Genomic DNA, 27,294 nt, shown 5'->3' with positions numbered 1-27,294 from the left:
GAAACACTTGATACATTCAGAGCAGCCATAAAGCTTCTTAACAGTACAAATTCTTAAATAGTGTATACTGTTGTTTAAAAATTGTTAATTAACCACACTCAGTTCAACAATAAAGCTTCCCTTCACTGTGGATTTTTAAGGGCCTGCGGTCATTTCTTCAAAGTGAGAATCCTTTACCACGTTCACCGCAGCGATAAGGTTTGTCTTCTGCGCGAGTTCTTAAATGACTGCGACGGCTATTGTTAGAGGAACATCATCCGCCACATTCCCAACTAAAGAACACAGTGTGACTTATTTTGTGATGCTGAAGAGTTTCTATTTTGGAAGAATCATTTGCCACATTCAGGAGAGCATTATGGCTTTTCTCCAGTATGAATCACTGTATGGCTCTGAACGGGGCTACTCTCCGTGTATGTTTTTTCACATTCAGAACTATCATAGGGCTTTTGTTGAGTGTGGGTTCTTTTATGTCTTTGGAGACTGCTGCTGTCAGAAAATCTCTTGTCACATTCAGAGCAGCGATGAGGTTTTTCTCCGGTATGAATTCTTATGTGTGCCTGAAGTTTGCCACTTTGGGTGAATCTTCTGCCACATTCAGGACAGCCATATGGCTTCTCTCCGGTATGAATCCGTGTGTGCTGCCAAAGGCTACTACTGCTGGTGAAGCATTTGCCACATTCAGGACAGCCATATGGCTTCTCTCCTGTATGAATTCTTTTGTGACTCTTAAGAGCGCTAGCTCCAGAAAATCTTTTTCCACATTCAGAACAACAATATAGCTTCTCTCTTGGATTAATTTCTCCTCCAGAATGAATTTTCATGTGCTGCTGAAGATTGCTACTGACAGTAAACTGCTTTCCACACTCAGAACAGCAATATGGCTTCTCTCCTGTATGAATTCTTTTGTGACTTAGAAGATTACTACAGATGCTGAACTGTTTGCCACATTCAGAACAGACATACGGCTTCTCGCCAGTATGAATTCTTGTGTGGCACTGAAGATAGCTACGTTTAGAAAATCGTTTACCACATTCAGGACAGTAATATGGCTTTTCTCCAGTATGAATTCTTCTGTGGTTCTGCAGACGGCCACTATCAATGAATCTTTTCCCACAATCAACACAGCCATAGGGTTTTTCTCCAGTGTGGATTCTAGTATGTGTTTGGAGACTGCAGCTATGGGAAAATCGTTTGCCACATACGGAGCAGGAATGAGGTTTTTCTCCAGTATGAATTCTTACGTGTGTCTCAAGTCTGCTCTTATGGAGGAATTCTTTGCCACAGTCGGAACAGCAAAACGGCTTTGGTTTTGTACGGATCAACTTGAAATCCGTGTAATACCCATGATGTTGGTCAGGGTTGACCGTTTCTCTCACAGGAAGAGAGCTGCATTGGAAAGAGGTTGGCGTCAAATTCTCTGATGCTATTGTTGCTTTGTTCATCTTTTCCTTGTCCCGTTTGTGTTGCAGTCGGCACTCAAGAGAGGGCTGAGGAAATGAAGATGGGGAGAAGCCGCCATTCTCTTTGAAATCTGCAATGATACAAAGAGTCTGGTTAAATATTTTGTAATGGATGAAACATGAGCAAGGAGGAGCAAGGGTTGGTGTGTTTCTGTCTCACCCCTTCATCCCATTCCTGGGACTATTCCAAGAAGAGCACTTAAGAAACAGACTTGGCTGAGTAAGTCTTGCTTCAGTAAGTCATTTTCAAACTAAAGCTCAATTAGCTCCTCTGGCTGTAGTATAGCGGGTCCGTGGCTCCAAAAGAATAGCCAGATTTTAAATAATTCATTTAGCCATGTCAAGGCTCTGTTCGCGAGCTTGCTCACGCATCTGCGGAGAGTTCATAAGGTAACTGGGGCGAGACACACTTGCACATGAAGGTGCGATCATTCTCAATTGCTTCATTGGATTACTGCAGTGAGAGATTGAGACACTGTGCCCACAGAGCCATTTTAAGTATGGGCCAGCTAAAACAGAGAGGGGAAAAATAAAAAGAAGAACACAGAACAGAGGTTAGAGAAAGAAGACGGCAGAAGGAGAAAAAGCTGGTGAGCGAGCGAGAGAGAGAGAGAGCGCGCAGGCTTACTTGAGCGAAGGCAGGCAGCTGGCAGGGTGTAAGGCCGACACTCAGAGGAGGATGGATTGGGTCACTCCGGCCGAGCTTTTCAGAGGAGCAGGAGTGACCAGGATCACAGACGGCTCACCACGCAAGGCCAAGAAGGCAGCGGGAGTCGGGAAGGCTTGGGAAGGTTAAGCTCCAGCTTGAGCAGCCTGGACGTTGGAGGAACCAGGGGGGCTGGAAGGCTACTGGATCAGGATGAGAGTCGGCTGCACCTGCAGATACGGCGACTCCCCAGTTGCAAGGCCCGTATGGGAGAAGCAGGGGAGCCGCCAGTTAACAAAAGAAGTCTTTTTAAAATAAAAAGAACAGCTTCCAGCAAGTATTTTAACCTCATTATTTTTTTTTATGGATTTATTGGGATTTTAGCCTCCACTTTTTCCAATTGTTTTTTATGGATTATTAGTGCACTGCACTTTAATTGGACTTTAATTGATTTTGGCACACTTTATGCCTTCCCCTCGCTCCAAGTGTGATTTGTCCTCATTGCACAGCTCATCTGGATACATTACTGACATGTGTTGGGTTCAAGAGGCTCCCAAAACAAGAAGAGGGAGCATGGTGCAGGACCAGCAGCATCACACTAGCACAAAGCGGGCTGAGGCAATCCACACTTTTGGGTGCACTCGTGATTTTTAAGAAGCCCCGACAAATCCATCGTGCCTCAAAAAAGTAGAGGAAAGCGTGTTATCCACAGGAGAGCTCAATAATTGGAGATTGAACATCTGTGATTTTAAACCGCCTTAAATTCTGTGTGAAACGCTTACCTGGGATAACCTGTAATGATCTTCTTTACAATGGTAAGCATGAACAACTCTCAGGACAGTATACTGTATACCGAGGGCCATCTATTTGATCACAGTTCAGTATATGAAGTTCTAACTATTTGGACATTTGAAGTAGGGGGGCTCTCACTTTTGCATGTTATTGTAAGAATTGACGAAAGTCTCGTGGGTTACAAGGGAAGACCCTTCGTGGATATAGTATATCACATCCAAACAGGCATAATTCAGTATATCAAGTTCTACATGGCTGTGTGAATCCATCTGGAGCTCCATACTTTAAACCGACAGAGAGACAACAAATGGTTTTCGTGACGTCATCTGTACTGTCAAATGGGGGACCCTTTGCTTGAGGTTATACTGTAGATGAATGGTTACTTTCAACTGAACGGCCTGAGATTTTATTTCAAAGGAAAATGGCCGCATATGACAGCCCTGCCGTGATATGTCTGGCGACTCCGGTCGCGTGGACGTGTCCGGCTGCAGCCTGCTGCAAAATGATTGCGATCTCGGAAAAGGACAAGAAAAAACGTTAGTGTCCCAAGCAGTTTTTACAATGCAGAAACTGTCAGGGAAATGTGGAAGACACTAAAGCCTCGTGCTGCGGACAGGCCACGATAACACAAGGGGCATGTCGATCGCACGGGTCAGGCCAAAGCAACAGGAAAAATATAAGAAACAAGTCTTACGACGTCTGTTCAAAGAGTGCCTGTGCGTGATGGTGACCGTAATGAATGGCATGTGTGGAACGCTGCAGGCGGAAGCCAATTAGGGTGCACACATTTGTGTGGGACAGGAAGGCTCTGGGTCTGGAAGCCGGTGATTCCCAACGTGAGGCCCACTGGGGCGGGTAATTCGAGAATTTAGGTATGTTAAACGATTTCTAAAATGAAAAAAGAGACATTTACTGGTAAGGAATGATTGTAAAAATTAAAAATTGTTTATTTTTTTCTAAGATATTTATATATCTACAGTTAGGTCCATAAATATTTGGACAGAGACCACTTTTTTCTCATTTTGGTTCTATACATTACCACAATAAATTTTAAATAAAACAACTCCGATGCAGTTGAAGTGCAGGCTTTAATTCAGTGGGGTGAACAAAACGATTACATAAAAATGTGAGACAACTAAAGCGTTTTTGAACACAATCCCTTCATTTCAGGGGCTCAAAAGTAATTGGACAAATGAAATAACTGGAAATCAAATGTTCATTTCTAATACTTGGTTGAAGACCCTTTGCTGGCAATGACAGCCTGAAGTCTTGAACTCCTGGACATCACCAGATGTTGGGTTTCCTCCTTTTTAATGCTCTGCCAGGCCTTTACTTTCAGTTGCTGTTTGTTTGTGGGCCTTTCTGTCTGAAGTTTAGTCTTCAACAAGTGAAATGTCTGCTCAGTTGAGTTAAGATCAGGTGACTGACTTGGCCATTCAAGAATTTTCCACTTCTTTGCTTTAATGAACTCCTGGGTTGCTTTGGCTGTATGTTTTGGGTCATTGTCCATCTGTATCATGAATCAATTTTACTGTATTTAGCTGGATTTGAGCAGACAGGATGTCTCTGAACACCTCAGAATTCATGCGGCTCCTTCTGTCCTGTGTCACATCATCAATAAACACTAGTGTCCCAGTGCCACTGGCAGCCATGCACACCCAAGCCATCACACTGCCTCCACCGTGTTTTACAGATGATGTGCTATGCTTTGGATAATGAGCTGTTCCATGCCTTCTCCATACTTTTTTCTTGCCATCATTCTGGTAGAGGTTGATCTTGGTTTCATCTGTCCAAAGAATGTTTTTCCAGAACTGTGCTGGCTTTTTTAGATGTTCTTTAGCAAAGTCCAATCTCGCCTTTCTATTCTTGAGGCTTATGAGTGGCTTGCACCTTGCAGTGCACCCTCTGGATTTACTTTCATGCAGTCTTCTCTTTATGGTAGACTTGGATATCGATACGCCGACCCCCTGGAGAGTGTTGTTCACTTGGTTGGCTGTTGTGAAGGGGTTTCTCTTCACCATGGAAATGATTCTGTGATCATCCACCACTCTTGTCTTCCATGGACGGTCCAGGTCTTGTTGCGTTGCTGAGTTCACCAGTGCTTGCTTTCTTTCTCAGGATGGACCAAACTGTAGATTTTGCCACTCGTAATATTGTAGCCATTTCTCAGATGGGCTTTTTCTGTTTTCGCAGCTTAAGGATGGCTTCTTCACCTGCATGGAGAGCTCCTTTGACCGCATGTTGTCTGTTCACAGCAAAATCTTCTACATGCAAGCACCACACCTCAAATCAACTCCAGGCCTTTTATCTGCTTCATTGATAATGACATAACGACGGACTTGTCCACACCTGCCCATGAAATAGCCAAAGAGTCAATTGTCCAATTACTTTTGAGCCCCTGAAATGAAGGATTGTGTTAAGAAAATACTTTAGTTGCCTCACATTTTAATGCAATCGTTTTGTTCACCCCACTGAATGAAAGCTGAAAGTCTGCAGTTCAACTGCATCGGAGTTGTTTCATTTCAAATTCATTGTGGTAATGTACAGAACCAAAATTAGAAAAAAGTTGTATGTCCAAATATTTATGGACCTAACTGTATATAAACATAGAAGGGATGGTGAAGAACTCTTTCATTTATGATTTTACAACAGGCTTGGGTTCTCCTACTTAGAAATCATTTTTACCATTAAAATAACATGAACTGTAACAAGGACTATAAAATTTTGCAATATAACCAAAATATAAAGTGCTGAAAATATTACAGAAAAACGGCCATTACAGTCATTTCATATTTATGAATATTACGTCTCTTATTGTAGGTTTTCAAAACTGCATTTTGTGGTCGCTGAAAGTCAGGACCGACAGGAGTCTTATGAATTTAAAGTTTGAGAATCTTTTTATTCTTGGCGAGCAGGAGGCTGTCACAATCAGCCTGCCATTAACCTGCAGCTAACAGGGAGTTTCCCTCTTTTATACCCAGCTTGTTTAATTCTTTCCGAGAGGAAACTTGCACAAGCAGTTCAATTAAAACTAACATTGTGTAATGTTAACTTAAGAGGAATCCTAAGCACGCCCATAGCTTTAGGCAATCTATTTAGATTAGTTAGCTCTTCACAGCTGGTTATAGCTAGTTTCGAAATATCACAGGGTGTGTATGGATCAGCAGCTTTCTTTTGCAGAGGCATGCACTTTCTTATTTTGCACACAAACAGCTCTTTTATAACAGTAAAGATCTCTGCAGCTCTTTGGCAGTTTCAATCAAGAATCTTACCTATGTTAGCATAATTTATACTTGGCATTGCACAGATACACAATTTTCCCTATAATCATCACTCCTTGTTCCCTTCTTTCTCAATTTTCATATTTTTTTTTAACAATTTCTTAGTGATTTCTTTTTTGGTACTTCAACTCTCCTTTCCCTGTTTTGTTTCCATGTTCTTTGGAAGCTTGTTTAGACCAAATTAATGACATGACCCGAGTAGGGGTTCACTTTTTGAATAGGTAATAATAAGAATAAGGTATATGTTACAGTGGGGGACGTCATGATTTGAGAGAGGCCTAGGTGGGGCATGGCCAAAAAAAAAAAAAAAAGGTTGGGAACCACTGATCTAGGGTGGGCCCGGCACCCTCTAGTGGGACCTGTGCTCACCGTGCAGCTTGATTGCATAAATATAAATATAAACAGCTTAAACCACGCAGAGAGAGAACCTGACAGGAAGATGAGAAGACAGAAGGGCATCGACCCAGCAGCAGGGCTGGCATCTGCTCCCATGTGACAAAGAGGAGGAACAGGAGGAGCACCACCAGAGCCCTGCATTGTGACCTCCGGCTGGCTACCGGTGTGCACGTGTTTGACCAAACTGTCACAAACGGACTCCATGAGGGTGGCAGGAGGTCCCGGCACCCTCTAGTGGGACCTGTGCTCACCATGCAGCTCGATTGGCATTCAGTAGTGAAGACCACAATGGGCATTGGCGTCACATTCTCTCCACAGATGAGAGCACATGTGACTGACAGTGAGATGCCATGGTGATGTGGAAGGAAGACGCGGAGGAAGACAGGAGTGCAATCAGTTAGTTTATTAACAACAGGTGAGGAACTTGGACCTCCAGCTCACAAGTCAGAAGAACGCATTTCCCCTTCTGCAAGCCCTTTGTATCATTTATTCTCCCTCTGTGACCTTTTATAAAAAGAACAACAACTTGTGTACTTGTCTCACTCACACACTTCCGCTTTTACAATTTGACGTTAGCAGATGGGGCGGCATGGTGGCGCAGTGGGTAGCACTGCTGCCTCACAGTTAGGAGACCTGGGTTCACTTCCAGGGTCCTCCCTGCGTGGAGTTTGCATGTTCTCCCCGTGTCTGCGTGGGTTTCCTCCCACAGTCCAAAGACATGCAGGTTAGGTGGAATGGCGATACTACATTGTCCCTGGTGTGTGCCCTGCCCGGGGTTCGTTCCTGCCTTGCACTCTGTGCTGGCTGGGATTGGCTCCAGCAGACCCCAGTGACCCTGTAGTTAGGATATAGAGGGTTGGATGATGACTGATTGCCCACCGATCTATGCTTTGTGCTTAGGGCTAAAGCACCACAACCCTGACGGTGATAACCTGCACCTTTACCATTTATTGTTTTGCTGAATAAACTTTTGGTGCCAAAATGCATTTCTCGTGCAAGTTCTTCACCTGCACCGATTTGGAGGACACTCACGACAATCTTTCCCTAACGAAAGTGGACACCAGACTTCAATTTCCTGCACAGATTACGGTGTTAGACCTTTTTTTTGCTGTTGAAAATGCTTCGAAGTTTTTGGGCCGGGAGGAAACACTGTGTGTGAAACTGTCGTCTTGTGGGCCAGCGTGTAAAAGACTTACAGCTCCATTTGAAGAGGGTATAGAAAAAGACCACCTTCAAAATATTCAAACTCTGTTGCTTTCCAGCCGGACACTGAAGACTGTGGGAGAATAATTTGAACCCTGGCTTGGCGTTAGGGCAGGGTGGTGGCCCTGAGGCGAGGGATCTGCACTGGAAACCGGAAACCCCGTAAACGCCAAAAGTGACTCTACTACTCCGCTGAGCATGAGCCCTTAACCTGCAATTGCTAAGTCCTGGGTATGACGTTACTCTGCATCTCCAACCTGCAGTAAAACACCTGGGGTGCATGTGTTGTGGACGGGCACAAGTCAGGGAATGAACACATAATAACATCTCAAAGGCTTTATCATTCCCTTAATCAAGAAGTGCAAAGGGTTTGGTACTCCTCCCTGGATCAGGCCCTGACCCTCCAAACTTGATGGAAAAGCGAGGAGGAAACTGGCAACAGGGGGAACCAATAATAATAATAATAATAATAATAATAATAATAATAATTCTTTGCATTTATATAGCGCATTTCTCACTACTCAAAGCGCTCAACAATTGCAGGTTAAGGGCCTTGCTCAAGGGCCCAACAGAGCAGAGTCTCTTTAGGCATTTTATGGGATTCAAACCGGCAACCTTCCGATTGCCAGTGCAGATCCCTAGCCTCACAGCCACCACTCTGCAACCAACATCCCTATATGCCAACGTTGAGGCAGTGACAGGACTTATGGAACAGTAAAGCAGGCAGGGGGCAGGTGGAATGAACACCCTTTCCGTAGCTGGCCATGGCAGGATGTGAAAAACAGGCAGGCGGTCCCCCTGCCTTCACAAGGATCTGGGAATAGGATGCCATATGAGGGAAGGGGGGGTACACCGGCATCCCATTACATTTACTTTTCTGGCTGACACCATTCTCCAAGACAACTTGCAACATTTCTGATACAATAGGTTCCATTTTTGTTTCATTTTCCAATTGGAGCCCAGGCGGGTCAAGTGACTTGCTGACTGGTGTCAGTAGTGGGATTGGAACCCACAACCTCAGGGGTTTGAGGTATTTGGGGCTGAAACTCAGCTTTCCGAAAAAGCAATGGTTTCAACACATAAAATCGACAGAAAATGTCTGTTTTTTGCGTGCCGTGGCTGCTGTCGGCACCTGTTTGTCGTCGTAGGCGGCGGCAGCAGCTCGATGGCCAGCAGAAATAAATGCGCGGTGGGCTGGCTGTCTTTGCGTAGCAGGCGGGCACAGTGCAATGCAGCTTTTCGTCGTAAATGGCAGCCCCTCCAGGGCAAGCGGTGCTGTAGGCCCTTCAGCTACTTTAACGTCAGACGACGCCGGTACCTCGCTTTCATTTTTCAATCTCCACATCACTTGCGCCAAAATTGGAGTCCGACAAGTCAGCGTCCGACTCAGCAATGATAACGCAAATCGTCACCCATGGAGTATTTTACTTTGCACATTTGTTTTGGGCTTTCACTAGAAGTCGATGTCGTTTTCGAGGTTGTTTGCTCTTCGCTACTCACGCACGCGCGGGGAATCAAGGTCAAATCAGCAGAGGTAAAGAATTTAGGGGTAACTAATGTAAGAGCCAGTCTTAGAAAGTTAAAGTTTTGTGTGGGCGGATATCGACTTTTGTCAAAATTCAGGGGTAGAGGACGGTAATCCGCTGTAAACGGTGACAAAACTCGCCATTCTGTTTTAGTTCGACTCTCTTTATAGTTATCTACGTTAATTTGACCGAGGTTTCCTGCCCGTGTGCAAGTAGCAAAGAGCAAACAACCCCTCGAATGGCATCGACATCTGGCGAAAGACCAAAGCAAAATACTCCGTGAATGACGTTTTCTGTACCATATCGCCGAGTCAGACTCTGAGTTGTCGGATTTTGATGCAAGTGATCGGGAGATCGAAAACAAAAGTGAGGGGCCAGCGTCAGTTGATCGTGGTGCTGAACATTGTCCGTGTAGCTGATGCGCCTATGCCAATGTTCACCCGGGAGGACCACCTCTTACGATGTGACATGAGGTACAAACCAGGTTGCGTCACACTGCGGCTGCTGCACAAAAGACAGCCAGGCAAGCTGGCCCACCGCGTATTCCTGCTTTTTAGACCCATTTCTAACCTGCCTTTCTTAAGCAAAATTCTAGAGAAGGCAGTCATTACGCAGCTCAATGACCACCTCAATAAACCTGCTATTCTTGATAAGTTTCAGTCGGGTTTCAGAACAAATCACAGCACAGAAACTGCACTCGTTAAAGTAGTAAATGACTTGCGGGTCAATGCAGACAGAGGCAATTTATCTGTTCTCATCCTCTTAGATCTGAGTGCCGCATTCGATACCATTGATCATAATATTCTTAGAAATCGCCTTAGTCAATGGGTGGGCCTCTCTGGCAGGGTCTTAAATTGGTTTGAGTCCTACCTGGCAGGTAGAAAATTCTATTAGTTGTGGTGATTATACTTCAAAGACCCCTGATATTCTATATGGTATTCCACAAGGCTCTATCCTGGATCCGCTGCTCTTTTCGATTTACATGCTTCCGTCAGATTATTTCGGGGCATAACGTGAGCTACCACAGCTATGCTGATGATACACAACTGTACTTATCAATAACACCTGATGACCCCAACTCTCTTGATTCACTGACACAGTGTCTTACTTGTGTTTCTAAATGGATGAATAGTAATTTTCTCAAACTAAATAAAGAGAAAACTGAAATTTTAGTGATTGGCAATAATGGATATAATGAGGTTATTAGAAATAAACTTGATGCATTAGGATTAAAAGTCAAAACGGAGATAAGGAATTAAGGGGTAACTAGTGACTCGGACCTAAATTTTAAAATCGCATATTAATCAGATTACCAGGACAGCATTCTTTCACTTAACAAATTGAGCAAAAGTTAGACCTCTTATAACATTGGAAGATGCTGAAAAATGATTTCACGCTTTTGTTTTCAGTCGGCTAGATTACTGTAACGATCTCCTCTCAGGACCACCCAAAAAAAGACATCAATCGATTACGACGAGTGCAGAATGGAGCTGCTAGAATCTTAGCTAGGAAAAGAAAATCTGAGCACATCACCCCAGTTTTAGTGTCACTACACTGGTTACAGGTGTCATTTAGAATTGACTTTAACATACTGCTGATGGTTTACAAAGCCTTCAATAATCTGCTCCATCTTATATCCCAGAATGCCTCTCACCTTACACTCCAAATTGTAACCTTAAATCTTCAAATGAGTGTCTGCTTAGAATTCCAAGAGCTAAACTTTAAAGAAGCGGTGAGGCTGGTGGCCTTCTGCTGTTATGCACCTAAAATCTGGAATAGTTGGCCGATAGAAATTCACCAGGCTGATACGGTGGAGCACTTTAAAAAACTGATAAAAACTCATTATGTTAACATGGCTTTCTCAAAGCTTTATTTTAGTGTAACCCTGATATTCTGTATATGCATTGAATTATTTTTTTATCATATCTCCCCAATCCATACTAACCCCTACTTTCTCTTCTGTTCTCTTTCTGGTTTTCTGTGATGGCGGTCTGCGCCACCACCACCTGATCAACGCACCGTGATGTCTCTCCATTGATGGATTGAAGGCCAGAGGTCCACATGACTGTCATCATCGTCTAATTCTTCCATGTGAACCCTGAATACCATGAGGACTGATTGAGATCATTTATGTTGGGTAGAATGCCTACGGGGGCTGGGTGGTCTCATGGCCTGGAACCCTTGCAGATTTTATTTTTTCTCCAGCCGTCTGGAGTTTTTTTTCTGTCCTCCCTGGCCATCTGACCTTACTTTTATTCTATGTTAATTAGCATTGCCTAATTTTATTTTTATATTTTGTTTTGTTTTTTTCTCTTCCTTCATCCTGCCAGCGGGGAAAAACTTGGAGGTTGGTGGCAGAACTGGCACTCCAGATACCATAACAAAACCTCCCATCTGAACTCGTGTGGTGCTGAGTTGTCGCCCATTGCATGGCTGCACTCGGGTCATAATCTGGGATCCTAAATTGGTTTGTCGTGTGGTGGTTGCGGCAGTGCGCTGTATCACTGCCTGCTCCTAATCTCTCTCTCTCTCTCTTCATCCTGTAAAGCACTTTCAGCACCATCTTTTGTATGAAAATGTGCTCTAGAAATAAATGCCGTTGTCATCATTGTAGCAAAGACAGTCAAACTCTCAGCAGGTTCACCACCTGTGCCATCTCAGTGAGTTGGTGAGTGAGGTGGTTCACAGCTAATTGGAGGATCAGCCCCAAAAACTGTGGACCCAGAGATATCCAACGACCTAGCCAGAGGATATGTACACGATACAGTACAATCCCTTTTAACTGGACTTGCATTAACCGGCCGACAGATTAACCAGCCTGTTAAAATAAAATACAATAAAAAAAAAAATTTTTGAATCCGGAGTTCTTCTTTATATTGTATGTATGAACTTCCTTCTTTCCTGGAAGGCGAGAGGGCTCCTATGCTCAGAGTGATTTCCATTTACAGATTCCTTTATGAATTTTCCATGGTGCCTTCTTCTTTCTACCTGGCAGCTCCCCTGCTTCTCCCATCGGGCTTTACAACAGAGAAGTCATCCGGATCGAGACTTGGGTTCTTTCTTCAGTGGCCAGGGCGCTCACGCTGGGGCTAAACCAGCCCAAAGCCTCCACAACTGCTGCTGCCTTTCGACGGCCAGTCATGTTCGATACCGGTCACTCCAGCTCCGTGATCGCTCAGCTGGAGCGACCGCTTTCTTCAGTCCCCACCAAGTGTCGGTCAAACACTTATCTGCAGGGGTTCACCTCCCAGCTGCCTGCCTTTGCTCCATTGAATCTGCTCTTGCTATCCTGCACCGGCTTTCCTTTATTTGCTTCCTTCTCCATTAACCTCCCGTTCTTTCCTGTTCTCCCCCTAACTGCCTCGCGCTTCTATTTATCACGGGGACGTGGATCAGATGTGGCAATTAGCAGTTCCCGGGAACAATTATGGATGCCTACGACTCCTCACCTGTGCACTTAAGCTACGATTGGCCACACGTACTCGCTAAGCCATGAGTGCGGCGATTATTTAAAAACTGGCCTTTTTGACTTGAGCTGTGGACCCGCTACACCACACTATCTAGTCGTTTAGGTTTAGGTTTCTTTATTTAGTCATGTTTACACAAGAAAACATGAAATTTGCCTTCTCAGTTGCATCTAATAACAGGTAACAGACAGAATGAAATAAAACAGACAAATAGAAATAAGGAAGGTTAAGGTAAGGCAGTTAGATAAAACATATTTACACCAAAAAAAAAAAAAAGATAACAGGATATATACCAAAACCTTAAACATTATCTCCGATATTTCTTATTGAAAAGTCATATGGCACTAGGAAGAAAGGAGTATCTGGAGCGATTGTGTGGGTTTTCAAAGCAACTATCCTCCCTGATTTACTGAAGTTTAGTTCTACATGTAATGGATGTCTGTCATCAGTTGAGATGATTTCCAGTTTCTTTAGCATTGCCCTCTGACACACACACACTAGTCAAATCATCTACATCAGCCCCAATAACTTTAGCTGCATACTTCGTAATCTGCTGGAGCTTTCTTGAGTTTTGGTTTGTCAGACTATTAAACCAGGCAATGAAACTGAAAGTGATCACAGACTGGATCATACTGCGATAGGAGGACAACATGAGGTCCTTGTCTACTTTAAATAGTTTGAGTTTATGGAGGAGAAATTAGCGCTGGTTGCATTTAGAAAATAATTTTTTTGTATTTGTATTCCAGTTAAGATTGTTATCTAGGTAAGTTCCTAAGTATTTATATTCATTCACTATTTCTACCTCCTCTCCCAGAACTACAATAGGTGAACATACAGATTTCTGTCTCTTAAAATCAAATATCATTTCTTTGGTCTTTTTTACGTTCGTGTGCGAAATCGTGAATGAAGCCTCGTGGATATGGTTTCTTCAGGAACGTCGAAGAGGTACAGTAAATACCTTAGAAATATTTTTCTACATGAAAATAGGTAGGCGTCTGATTAACCTGGCCAAAACGGCAACCGGCCATGGGTCCAGTCCCGAGGTGGCTGGTTAAGAGGGATTGTACTGTATACTTATTAGATTTCAGCAATTGCTTCGCCAATTTAAATGGTAAGCACCAGAAAAACTTCAATGCTTTCAAGCTTCAACAGACTATAAATAGTTCTATCTGTTATCACACAACGCTACATTTGCATCACAGCAGACAGTCCAAGCAGCACTGCAGATGTCACACACACTCACCCATGCAAGGAATGGCAGTGTTAAAAAGTTAAATCATAAAGCCAGTCCAAGATGAGAAGAATACATTTATTGACATGTAGTGGATTCACTTCGTATACCGAAAGATACAACCGACTTTCAGATCCACTTTGTCAATTCCATAAGTGCGTGATCAGTTTCACATCTCATGTCCTTGCTACGTATTGATAAACAGGACCCCCGGGAGTCAGGGTTCTGCTACAATAGATGGTCAACAAAGCTCCACAGTCCCTTCCTTTAAAGCATGGAGGGCCCCAGCGGCTGCAGGTTTTCATTCTGACCATCTTCTTAATTAGTGACTAGTTTATGCTGCTAAGTAACTTCTTTTGCCTCAGTTTTAATTAACTTGACTTGGACCTCCTATTTGTTCCTTTTCCCTTAATTAGCAGCCTAACGATAATGAGACGCAAAACAAGACATCGTGCTGACCAGCTAACCACAGTATCTGAAAATAAAAAAAGGTGAAGGTCTCAGTAAGGTTAATCTGCTCAGGTCACCAAAACATTTTGACGGTGTTCTTAGATAAAAAGGAATATCCACAGTTTTGGAAATGTGTGCTGTGACAGAATGAGAGCAGCAACAAGTACATGAAATTAAATACCAGGGTTAATGAACAGCAAGAATCGACTTTTGATTAACAAATTGGTTGGAGTTTGATGTTCCAATTTAGCTGGTCATTAGTTGTCTCGTTTCATGCGTAATTTCTGTTTGACTACCATTTACAGGAGAAAAGAATCAATTTAGAGGACCGATTCCTTAAAAACACCCCTATGAAAATAGGGCTATGAAAATTAAAGGAAAAGAAGTTAACTAGCAGTGAAAACGGGTCACTGATTACACTAACAGGTGTACAATTTAGCGAGATCAACATGCAGACCACAATACAGATTTCCATACCGGATCGGTCGAGCCCTGGGTTAATGATGGCTGCCACCAGTACTGTTAGTCAACAGGGTGCTGGCGGAAATTGGGCTGGAGAAGAAGAAGAGGGAGATGCGTCCGGAGGCAGAAGGACAGGAGGAAAGTAAAGAGAGTGGAACTGAGGGTAGGAACTTTGAATGTTGGCAGTATGACTGGTTAGGGGAGAGAGTTAGCAGATATGATGGAGAGAAGGAAGGATGACATATTGTGTGTGCAAGAGACTAAATGGAAGGGGAGTAAGGCCAGGTGGATCAGAGGTGGGATCAAATTGTTCTATCATGGTGTGCATGGGAGGAGAAATGGAGTAGGAGTTATTCTGAAGGAAGAGTATGGACAGAGTGAGGATGATGAAGCTGGAAATTGGAGGTCTGATGATGAATGTTGTTAGTGCATATCCCCCACACATTGGGTGTGTGATGGATGATAAAGAAGATTTTGGAGTGAGTTGGATGAGGTGATGGACAGAAAGTGGTGATTGGAGTGGATTTCAATGGACATGTTGTTGAAGGGAACAGAGGAGACGAGGAGGTGATGGGTAGGTATGGTGTCAAAGAGAGGAATGAAGAAGGTCAGAGGATACTGGATTTTGCCAAAAGGGTGGACATGGCTGTGGTGAATACATATTTTAAGAAGAGGGAGGAACACAGGGTGACAATACAAGATGTATAGAGGTAGATGATGTCCTATGCAGGAGGGTTGATCTTAAAGAGATTGGAGACTGCAAAGTGGTGGCAGGGGAAAGTGCAGTTAAACAGCATAGGATGGTGATCTGTAGGATGGCGTTGGAGATGAAGAAGAGGAAGAGTGAGGGCAGAGCCAAGGATCAAATGGTGAAAGTTGAAAAAGGAAGGAAGTTTAGGGAGGAGGTGAGACAGGCACTGGGTGGCAGTGAAGACAGCTGGGCAACTACAGCATAAGTAGTGAGGGGGACAGCAAGAAGGGTGACATCTGGACAGAGGAAGAAGGAAAAGGAGACCTGCTGGTGGAATGGGAAAGTACAGGAGAGTATACAGAGGAAGAGGATGGTGAAGAAGAAGTGGGATAGTCAGAGAGAGAAAGAAAGTAGACAAGAGTACAAGGAGATAAGGCGCAAAGTGATGAGAGAGGTGGCGAAGGCTAAAAAAAGGCGTATGATGAGTTGTATGAGAGGTTGGACACAGACAGACAGACAGACAGACAGACAGAATTAATCCCAATAATAAAGAGAGGGAGATAAAGGATAAAGGTGGAAACATACTCACAAGTGAGGAGAGTGTGTTGAGCAGATGGAAAGAGGACTTTAAGAGGCTGATAAATGAAGAGAATGAGAGAGAGAGAGAGAGAGAGAGAGAGAGAGAGAGAGAAGAGGTTGGATGATGTGGAGATAGTGAATAAGGAAGTGCAATGGATTAGCAAGGAGGAATTAAGGACAGCGATGAAGATGATGAAAAATGGAAAGGTTGTTGGTCCAGATGACATACCTGTGGAAGCATGGAGGTGTTTAGGAGAGAAGGCAGTGGAGTTTTTAACCAGATTGTTTAATGGAATCTTGGAAAGTGAGAGGATGATGAGGAGTGGAGAAGAAGTGTACTGGTGCTGATATTTAAGAATAAGGAGGATGTGCAGGACTGTAGTAACTACAGGGGGATAAAATTGATGAGCCACAGCATGAAGTTATGGGAAAGAGTAGTGGAAGCTCGGTTAAGAATTGAGGTGATGATCAGTGAGCAGCAGGATGGTTTCATGTCAAGGTTCAGTTGAGGGGGCGTCCTTCCTAGGGCTCCGAGGGATGACTGCGTGTGCGAGAACGAAGACGGGAGGACCCCCGAGTAGTCTGGCAGGCGCCGATGGAAGCAGCCAAGACAGCAGTCGGTAGTGAGAATCTGGGGAGACATGGAAGGAGCTGTGCTTGGCTACTTTGCCCCAATGACTGCTGCAGGTTTTGGCCTTGTTTTAAATATTTGGATTTTTTTTTTTTGATCCTTTTATGGATTACTTATTGGAACATTTTGGAGAACTGCGCTACGGACACTATTTTGATTATTTTTAATAAAAGCACTATTGTACTTTTCCACCATCCATCTTGCTCTAAAGTGTGATTAGTCCCTATCTGCCAGTTACATTACTGATGGTGTAGGGGTTCAAGGGCTGCCGAATCTGGAAGAGGGAGCAGGGAGCAGGACCAGCACTGTCACAGTGTTAAAAAAAAATAAACCTTGTGATACGCCAACACAGGCAGAGAAAACATCACCACCGCAACCGGGTCCAACCTCCGATTGTACGGCGTGTGTGTCATCTATGAAGAAAGGCGAAGGTTTCCACTTACAGTATCTGACAAAAGTGAGTACACCCCTCACATTTTTGTAAATATTTTATGATATCTTTTCATGGGACAACACTGAAGATGTGACCCTTTGCTCCAATGTCCAGTAGTCCGTGTCCAGCTTGTATCAAAGTTTAAATTTTCTGTCCCCTCAAAATAACTCGACACACAGCCATTAAAGTCTAACAACAAAAGAGAGGACACCCCTAAGTGAGAAATGCCCAAAGTGTGTCCAATTCGCCATTTTCCCCCCCTGTTGTCATGTGACTCGTTCGAGTTACCAGGGGCCTCATGTATAACGCCGTGCGTAGAACTCACACTATAACATGGCGTAAGCACAAAAGCGGGATTGTGCGTACGCACAGAAAAATCCAGATGCAGGAATCTGTGCGCACGCATACTTTCACGTTCTTCCACTACATAAATCCCGATCAGCGTGAAAAGTAACGCACGTGCACGCGCCTTCTGTCCCGCCCCAACTCCTCCCAGAATTACGCCTCTTTGAATATGCAAATCAATATAAATAGCCTTCTGTGAAAAGACAATGGGAAAAGCACAGGGGAAAATATAAGAATTTCAGAGAATACCAAGTGGAGGCAAAGGAAAAACGTACTATTTGTTGGTTTAAACAGTGGTATAATCAACAAAAGGAAGTTGATCGAGTGACAGAGTGTCGGAAAAACTCGAAAGATCAAATTCACAAAGTCGCACGGTGCCCGAAATAAAAAAGAAATCACATATCAAAGTCGCTGTGAAAAGGCAAGTCGTAGCCCACCGTCTGAGTGTCATATGAAAGCGTATTAGAGTACAAACAAAAGAAATTGGCACACAGTGGGGAAAAAAGCACGAAATGTCAACTTTAATCTCGAAATTTCCACTTTAATCACGTAGTTTATTTTGCCATTAAAGCAGAACATCGTAAACTTCATCTTAAAATCGTTTATTTTATTAGTTTCTCAAGTAACACGTTAAATGCTTTGTTCTGTATTTGATCTTCTATGTGCTCTATGTGTGAATCACTACGTGCTTCCGTTCTTTCTCTTTCTCCGACAGGACACAGAATCCATTACATTCGAGATATTACCGCTCTCTGAATAATTAAAATACTGAGATGTATACGTGATATCATTTTCATGATGATAGCAATGAAAGCATGTTATTAAACATGGGAACACGGTGGCGCAGTGCTTGTTCATATCTCACGCAAGAGGCTTGCGGTGCCATGTGCGACCTTCGATTAAATAATTTATTACAGAAGTACTGTCTCTTTCAAACGTACTTTTCTTTCTCCAATCGCCACACAATCAGCTCTGTAATAGACGTTAAGCCATCTGTAAGCTTAGAACGCCGATTCTTCAAAACTTTTAAGGAACATTGAAATATCTTCGTAGTACATGTTTAATTATTCTATCCGTCTATCCTTCCAGTGTCGCGTCAGCACCAGCAATAACACAGCGCAAGGCAGGAGCTATCCGTGAACTAGCTAGCACTGCGGCACCGTGTCCTCACATGTTTAATTATTAACAATATAGATTATTTAAATGAAGTTAAAGTTTTATCTGTATACTATAAGCAACATATTTTGCTGCATTTCATCTTAAAAATGATATTGTCATCATACGCGCTTTATAAAGTAGCGCAGGTTGTGCAATATTCTAACTGTAGTGTAAGTTTACAGTGAGGTGATTGTACTTATAAGTACAAACAGTTCTACAAGCAGCACTTGATGGACTGATTGAGTGCGTTTATAGTTCTTGGGATGAAACTGTTTGTGAACCGCGAGGTCCGTACAGGAAAGGCTTTGACGCTTTTTGCCGTGGTTGAGGTAGTGTGTACTTGAAACTGTATACCAATAATTCTCTTTCCAATCAGCTGCTGCTGTGATTCACACTCAGATACAGTGATATAAATACTCCGAGTGGTGCAGTGAGAGTAATGTGGAAAAAGATGATCTGCTGTGGCAACCCTTAACGGGAACAGTAAAAAGAAGAAGATGCAGTGAGCGTAACAACGCTAAAGCAGTTATGGTATTTGGAATACTATGGCTAATCCCTGGACCATTATATTGTTACATGTTAATTACAATCAGATGCATTACACTAATAAACAATATGCAGTTAATTTCAGTGTATTTATAAAGCCGCGTCAGGAATGTGGAGCTAAGAAAGAAACAGTGACCACACATGAACAGTAGCACTGCTTTGATGCTGGGTGCCGCCAGTCTGCAAAACCGAGCGAAGAAATTGTGTACGCCAAGGTATGAGTTACCGTGGAAATGTGCGTGGCTTTACGCCAAGTTTAGGTTTTATACATCGCGATTTGAGCGTGGAAACATTCATACGCAACATTTCTGTGCGTACGTACCATTTATACATGAGGCCCCAGGTCTCCGGTGTGTTACATTTGCTGTTATCGCTCTCACACTCTCTCTCTCATACTGGTCACTGGAAGTTCAACATGGCACCTCATGGCAAAGAACTCTCTGAGGATCTGAAAACAAGAATTGTTGCTCCACATAAAGATGGCCGAGGCGGTAAAAAGATTGGCAACACCCTGAAACTGAGCCGCAGCACGGTGGCCAAGACCACACAGCGACAGGTTTAACAGGACAGGTTCCACTCAGAACAGGTCTCGCCACGGTCGACCAAAGAAGCTGAGGGCCCGTGCTCAGCGTCATATCCAGAGGTGGTCTTTTAAAAACAGACGTAAGAGTGCTGCCAGCATTGCTGCAGAGGGGGGTCAGCCTGTCGGTGCTCAGACCATATGCCCGCCGCACATGGCATCACATTGGTCTGCATGGCTGTCGTCCCACAAGGAAGCCTCTTCTAAAGATGATGCACAGGAAAGACAAGCAGACTAAGGACATGGATTACTGGAACATGTGCTGTGGTCTGATGAGACCAAGATCAACTTCATTGGTTCAGATGGTGTCAAGCGTGTGTGAGGAGTACAAAGACAAGTGTGTCTCACCTACAATCAAGCATGGTGGTGGGAGTGTCGTGGTTTGGGGCTGCATGAGTGCACTGGGGAGCTACAGTTCATTGAGGGCACCATGAATGCCAACATGTCCTGTGACCTACTGAAGCACAGCATGATCCCCTCCCTTCGTAATCATGATAACGACCCCAAACACCACTCCGAGACCACCACTGCCTTGCTAAAGAAACTGAGGGTAAAGGTGCCTCTACTGGCCAAGCATGTCTCCAGACCTAAACCCTGTTGAGCATCTGTGGGGAAGGTGGAGGAGCACAAGGTCTCTAACAACCACCAGCTCTGTGATGTCATCATGGATGAGTGGAAGAGGATTCCAGTGACAACCTGTGAAGCTCGTGTGAACTCCATGCCCAAGAGAGTTAAGGCAGTGCTGGAAAATAATGGTGGGCACACAAAATATGGACACTTTGGGCACAATCTGGACATTTTTCACTTAGGGGTGTCCTCACTTTTGTTGCCAGTGGAGTCCTGTGTGCAGTTTTGGTCTCCAGGCTACAAAAAGGACACAGCAGCACTGGAGAAGGTGCAGAGAAGAGCAACTAGGCTGATTACGGGGGGCTACAGGGGATGAGTTATAAGGAAAGATTAAGAGAGTTGAGCCTTTACAGTTTAAGATAAAGAAGGTAAAGAGGAGACCTGATTGAAGTGTTTAAAATGATGAAGGGAATTAGTCCAGTGGATCGAGACATCCATCCATCCATCATCCAACCAGCTATATCCTAACACAGGGTCACGGGGGGTCTGCCGGAGCCAATCCCAGCCAACACAAGGCAGGAAAAAATCCCGGGCAGGGCAGCAGCCCACCGCATGGATCGAGATGGTGACTTTATAATGAGTTCATCAAGAACACGAGGACACATTTGGAAACTTGCGAAGGGGAAATTTCACACAAACATTAGGAAGTTTTTCTTGACATAAAGAATGACAGACACTTGGAATAAGAGACCAAGTAGTGTGTGTAGACCAGTGGTCCCCAACTCCGGTCCTGGTGGGCCGCAGTGGGTGCAGGTTTTCATTCTAACCCTTTTCTTAACTAGTGACCAGTTTGGGCTGCTAATTACCTCCTTTTCCTTTCATTTTCATGGACTTGATTTTTGTTTTTAAGACTTGTTCCCCTGATCGTTCCTCTGAATTCCTTCATTTCTTTTCCTTAAATGGCACCCAAACAAATGAAATGTGAAGTGAGTGAGCCGACAGAAGACCACCTAAGTCAGGCTTCAAACTCTAACCAGTGGCTTCATTAGGCTTCATCGTTAATTAATTTCGTTCTTTAATTCCATGGCTTGTCGCTGCTCTCATTGTGTAATAGCAGACATTTCTGAAATTGCTGATTTTCTCTTTTCTAAGGGCACCGGTCAAATGTTTTGTGGACCTGAGCAGGTCAACATTTCTGAAACCGTCATCATTCTTTACTTTCAGATATTGTATGATGGTCACAGTGTGTTGGTCATGTTCTGGCTCATTTCGTATCTCATTATTTTATTGTTTGGCTGCTAATTAAGGAAAAAAACAATAAAGGGGTCCAACTCTTCAATTCAAATTAACTCAAAAGAAGTTCAATAGCAGCAAAAACAGGTCACTAATTATGAAAAGGGTTAGAATTAAAACCCGCAGCCACAGGGGCCCTCCAGGACTGGATTTGGGGACCCCTGGTGTAGACAGTAAGACATTAGCGACTTTCAAAACTTGATTTTTTTTTTTTTTTAAACAATTAAGTGGACAGGACTGTCGAGCTTTGGTGGGCTGAATGGCCTGTTCTCATCTCGAATGTTCTAATGCTCTAACGTTACTTACCGATTCCAGCTCTCAGAGATGACTGTGGCCCATCGGCTTCTCCACAGACTTTCTCTTCAAACTCGGATTTCACCTCCACGGAATTCTGCAGGGTGGCCAGTTGTCCCGCGTTCGAGAACTGGGGCTGTAAACTGCAGTGAGGTTCCTCACCAACATCTTGCTTGAAAACGTTGTTTCCAGTTCCACATGTTTGCAGTTCGGGATTAAGGGAGAAATGTTCCGAATTCTCCACTGTAACCCGAACAATTTCCCCCTCCGACTCCTCCTCCTCCTTCAAGACTGAAATTTGTTTTTCACAGTCTTCCACCTTTACGCGCAAATCGACCGGTGCACCCCACTCACAATCATCTTGTTTAATGCAAGCCAGTCGCTCATCCATATTCTCCTCTTTGGCCGAGGCCATGCTCTGTGGAAAACTCTTCTCTGCTCTCACGTATTTGCTCGTCTCTCCTGTTCTGTCCCCTTCTCACGTGGACAGCCCCGACATGGAGGTAATTAGACACTTCAAAGCAGGGCCCATTGGAAGTAGGGAAGGTGGTCTTCTGTGAAGATAAAAATGACAGATTGAATATATAATATAAAGTTGGCACAAATACCTTGAGCACATTTCAGAGCTAACCTCAAGATTTAACTAAGAGAGCTTTCAAATTTGGTGAATCCTCCCATGTTAGCCTGTGAAGATCTCAGCAGACCTGAAGTGAAAACCTACCTGGGATGGAAACAAAAGCCTGGCTGGTGAAGACAAAGTCAAGAACAAGGAAAGAGAAAAATAAATAAGGACATAATTAAAAATGCATGTCTGTTTTGATCACTTTGAACTTCTTTATACTGGCAATGTGTGTCAAAGCTGGTCGAAATGCAACAGTGAAAGATCCAAAGCTTAATTTGACCTCAACTAAGAACCCCAATGTAAACAGACTCCGCCCATAACGTACTGATATGCCAACACGTGCAGGACAAAACACATATCAAGTCATGTTTGACTGTCGTTAAAAATATCACCAAACAACCCTCCACACTTAGGGTTGGGGTGGGGGGTTTGGTTCCTACCTGAATGATCGACCCCCATGTATTAGCAGAGGCAGCTCTAACACCCGCCCACTGCTCCATGCTCAACAGCACTCCTCTTGTCACTCCTCTTGATTTCTCTGACTCCTGTACTCCAGCTTACCCCTCCACTCCAAAACTCAATATACTTCTGGCATAAAGACAGGTCAGTGGGTCCGAGTCCCGGTCCTAAAAGGTCCTTCCACCACCAAAATTAGGGGAGACTGCTCTTCAACCCCCCACTGCTCCACAGCTCTCCTCTTCTCACTCCTCTTGATATCTCTGACTCCTGCACTCCAGCTTATCCCTCCACTCCTAACTGAACATAATTGTGGCATGGAGACAAGTCAGTGGGCTGGCCTGAATGACTCTGACATCACATGTGATGAAGACCATGGAGCGGCTGCTGCTTCACCACCTGAGGCCACAGGTCCACCACGCCCTCGACCCTCTGCAGTTCGTATACCAGTAGAAGGTGGGAGCGGAGGATGCCATCATCTACATGCTACATCGATCCCTCTCTCACTTGGACAGAGGCAGTGGTAGTGTAAGAATTATGTTTCTGGACTTCTCTAGCGCCTTCAACACAATCCAACCTCTGCTCCTTAGGGACAAGCTGACAGAGATAGGAGTAGATTCATACCTGGTGGCATGGATCGTGGACTATCTTACAGACAGACCTCAGTATGCGTGTCTCGGAAACTGCACGTCTGACAATGTGGTCAGCAACACAGGAGCGCCACAGGGGACTGTACTTTCTCCAGTCCTGTTCAGCCTATATACATCGGACTTCCAATACAACTCGGAGTCCTGCCATGTGCAAAAGTTCGCTGACAACACTGCTATCGTGGGCTGCATCAGGAGTGGGCAGGAGGAGGAGTATAGGGACCTAATCAAGGACTTTGTTAAATGGTGCGACTCAAACCACCTACACCTGAACACCAGCAAAACCAAGGAGCTGGTGGTGGATTTTAGGAGGCCCAGACCCCTCATGGACCCCGTGATCATTAGAGGTGACTGTGTGCAGAGGGTGCAGACCTATAAATATCTGGGAGTGCAGCTGGATGATAAACTGGACTGGACTGCCAATACTGATGCGCTGTGTAAGAGAGGACAGAGCCGACTATACTTCCTTAGAAGGCTGGTGTCCTTCAACATCTGCAATAAGATGCTGCAGATGTTCTATCAGATGGTTGTGGTGAGCACCCTCTTCTACGCGGTGGTGTGCTGGGGAGGCAGCATAAAGAAGAAGGACGCCTCACACCTGGACAAACTGGTGAGGAAGGCAGGCTCTGTTGTAGGCATGGAGCTGGACAGTTTGACATCCGTGGCAGAGCGACGGGCGCTGAGCAGACTCCTTTCAATTATGGAGAATCCACTGCATCCACTGAACAGGTTCATCTCCAGACAGAGGAGCAGCTTCAGCGACAGACTGCTGTCACCGTCCTGCTCCACTGACAGACTGAGGAGATTGTTCCTCCACCACACTATGCGACTCTTCAATTCCACTTGGGGGGGGGTAAACGTTAACATTATATAAAGTTATTGTCTGTCTGTATACCTGCATTATTATCACTCTTCAATTTAATATTGTTTTTATCAGTATGCTGCTGCTGGAGTATGGGAATTTCCCCTTGGGATTAATAAGGTCTATCTATCTATAAACAAAGATATAAAGACACTAAATAATAGATAGAATTTGAATTCAGTATAAAAGGTAAGATTAGATAGAGAGATAGATATGTGAAAGGCACTATAACATACACATTTAGAAATATAAAAGATGCTACACAGACAGAATTTAATTTTAGTATAGTAGGCAGGGATGGATGGATGGATGGACAGACAGACATTATATAACTGATAATCCAATAGAAAGGCACCAGATAGATATAAAAGGTGGTATATGATTGACAGATATATAAGGCACTATGTGATAGACAGACAGACTGATTGAAGACCCCTTATATAGTTCTTTATCTAGCACGGTCCTGGAGGGCCGCAGTGGCTGCAGGATTTTGCTTCAATCCAGTTGCTTAATAAGAAGCACTTATTGCTCAAGTAACACTACTGCTTCACTTTAGTGAAAGATAGAGAGATAGATGATGTTTAAGAATAGTTGGCAGGATTAGATAGATAGATAGATAGATAGATAGATAGATAGATAGATAGATAGATAGATAGATAGATAGATAGATAGATAGATAGATAGATAGATAGATAGAACTATTAATCCCAAGGGGAAATTCACAGTTGTCTCGCTCGTTAAGATTTTGAACCCTTGTTGCTTATTTTAGTCTCGGTTTTTAATTGCTCCTAATTAGCAATAACATGCAAATGACAAAAGAGACCAGCATTTCTCCATTTAGTTTGCTTCCATTTACACCTGTGTGTGTTTAACATGCACTATTGGGTTTAATTAAATACTTGGAAGAAAAGTGAAGGACTGAGAATTACTCCTCCATTTTACCCTTCAAATCATTTGGATAATATCCTTAGAAAGGGGAGAATGACCTGACATAGCAGAGTTAAAGCACTAACAAGCCATGACATTAAATTATTGGCAAAAATTGCTTTCTAATTAAGCAGCCGGGTTAGAACAAAAACCTGTAGCCACTGCGGCCCTCCAGGACTGTGACTGAGGACCCCTGCACTATATGATAGATACTCAATTTGTCCACATGGGGAAATATAGATATACCAGTAACGGCGTACTGCACGTTACACTTGACTTGAGCATTCATAGTTTTCATACTCTTTCTCTGTATGTTTAGCATTCATTTGCTCAGAGGTCCTGGGCAACTCTTCTTTTCTCCACCCTAGCGGCCCGCTGCTTCTCTTCTCTTCTCTCGTCATCATCTTTTCACGTTAAAACTGATAGTTTTTGTGTTGCAATTACTTAGTACTTTTTCTTAATTTTTCACTTAAGATGGCACTTAAGTGTTCAATCTGCCTCAGGAATGATTTAAGATATGAAGCAGTAGGGGAAGTGACCGCGAAGGTGCTAGGGAATAAGAACGATGCACGTACGCATGCGCCACACGGCCGCCTTGCTGCGCGCTGCCGGGAGTTGATTCTACAATAAAATAACATAAAAATAAAAAGAGTAATAAAAATCATCACCCCGAAAGCGGGTAGTAGACATCACGTAGTATATGTGTGCCAAATTTCAGGTCAATAGGTGAACCAGTTTGCGAGCTACAGGCGATTTAAAATCCTGGACAGACTAAAGAACAGCCACGGTAGCGTATTACTGTATATATAAAGATATATATATATATATATATATATATATATATAAAGATATATATATATATATATATATATATATATATATATATATATATATATATATATATATGATATAAACAAACAACAACCGCCCCCTCAAAACACACATAAAAACTTCTGGCTTGGATAACAAAGAGCTGCTAGGTGGCAGTAAGATGAGGTCAGACCTGCTCAGATTGTGCCACAGGTTTATATTTAGTGACATTAACATTTAGGTATCGCACTGTCCACGAAAGCAGCAGGCCCAATATGTTTTGACTTCTTCTTTGAAGTCGCCGACATTAAAAATGAATTGTCCAAAAGCCGTCCCTGCAGAGTGAATCATTTCTGTGGCTGAGTCAGCCAGGATGATGTCACTGACTTTTTCTGGCTGTGACATGGACGAATTCAATCCGCAATTTAATGCCTGGATCGCACATTTAGTTTTAATTGCACGGTGCTCCCTTCTTCATCACTGCACTCCCTCCTGCCCAAATCCTCCAGTCCGCCTCCTACTTTTTCTACTCAGTCTGATCAAACCCGTCCAGCAATTAAAACAGCGTCTGAGGTGTAAGTCGGTTCTCCGCAGTACCCAAATACTACAGTACCTGAACTTGCCAAAACTCTCTACGAGACACAACAATTTAAACAAGTAGTATGAGAACAATCGAATATCTCACTCACACTTTCATTCTCCCTCTTTCCGCATTAATCTTCCCTACTCTGCCACTGCCCTTCCGTCTCTGCGACATGCCTGCCCACGCCCTGCTCGCTTTCCTTCCTTCTCGTCTCCCACTCACTATTCTTACCCCGCCCGATCCTGCTGGTACTCACCGACACTTTTGTTGTTGTCGTCGTCGCCGCCGCTTTTTTTCTCTTTACTTAATTTTGTTTCCTCGATTCTGTCTCGTACAGTGGTGGAAGATGTCTGAGG

General features: G+C 43.7%; 1 protein-coding gene across 2 annotated transcripts; it reads right to left on the bottom strand.

The window, feature by feature from the left end:
- Window positions 1–267: 267 nt before the first annotated feature.
- LOC114641611 (zinc finger protein OZF-like) lies at window positions 268–27,294 on the bottom strand. Of its 2 annotated transcripts, none has more exons than XM_028790650.2 (3): window positions 27,195–27,294; window positions 22,044–22,585; window positions 268–1,531 (listed from the first exon to the last, which is right to left on the bottom strand). In XM_028790650.2, exons 2-3 carry the CDS (start codon window positions 22,444–22,446, stop codon window positions 354–356), a joined length of 1,581 nt encoding a protein of 526 aa, XP_028646483.1. In that variant the 5' UTR covers window positions 22,447–22,585; window positions 27,195–27,294; the 3' UTR covers window positions 268–353. The 2 variants fall into 2 exon arrangements, with proteins under 2 accessions (XP_028646483.1, XP_028646484.1); XM_028790651.2 differs by lacking the exon at window positions 27,195–27,294 and adding an exon at window positions 27,045–27,156.

This window comes from Erpetoichthys calabaricus, chromosome 5, assembly GCF_900747795.2.
Source record: "Erpetoichthys calabaricus chromosome 5, fErpCal1.3, whole genome shotgun sequence".
NCBI classification, from domain to species: Eukaryota; Metazoa; Chordata; class Cladistia; order Polypteriformes; family Polypteridae; genus Erpetoichthys; species Erpetoichthys calabaricus.
This window is presented reverse-complemented; position numbering and strand designations above follow the sequence as displayed.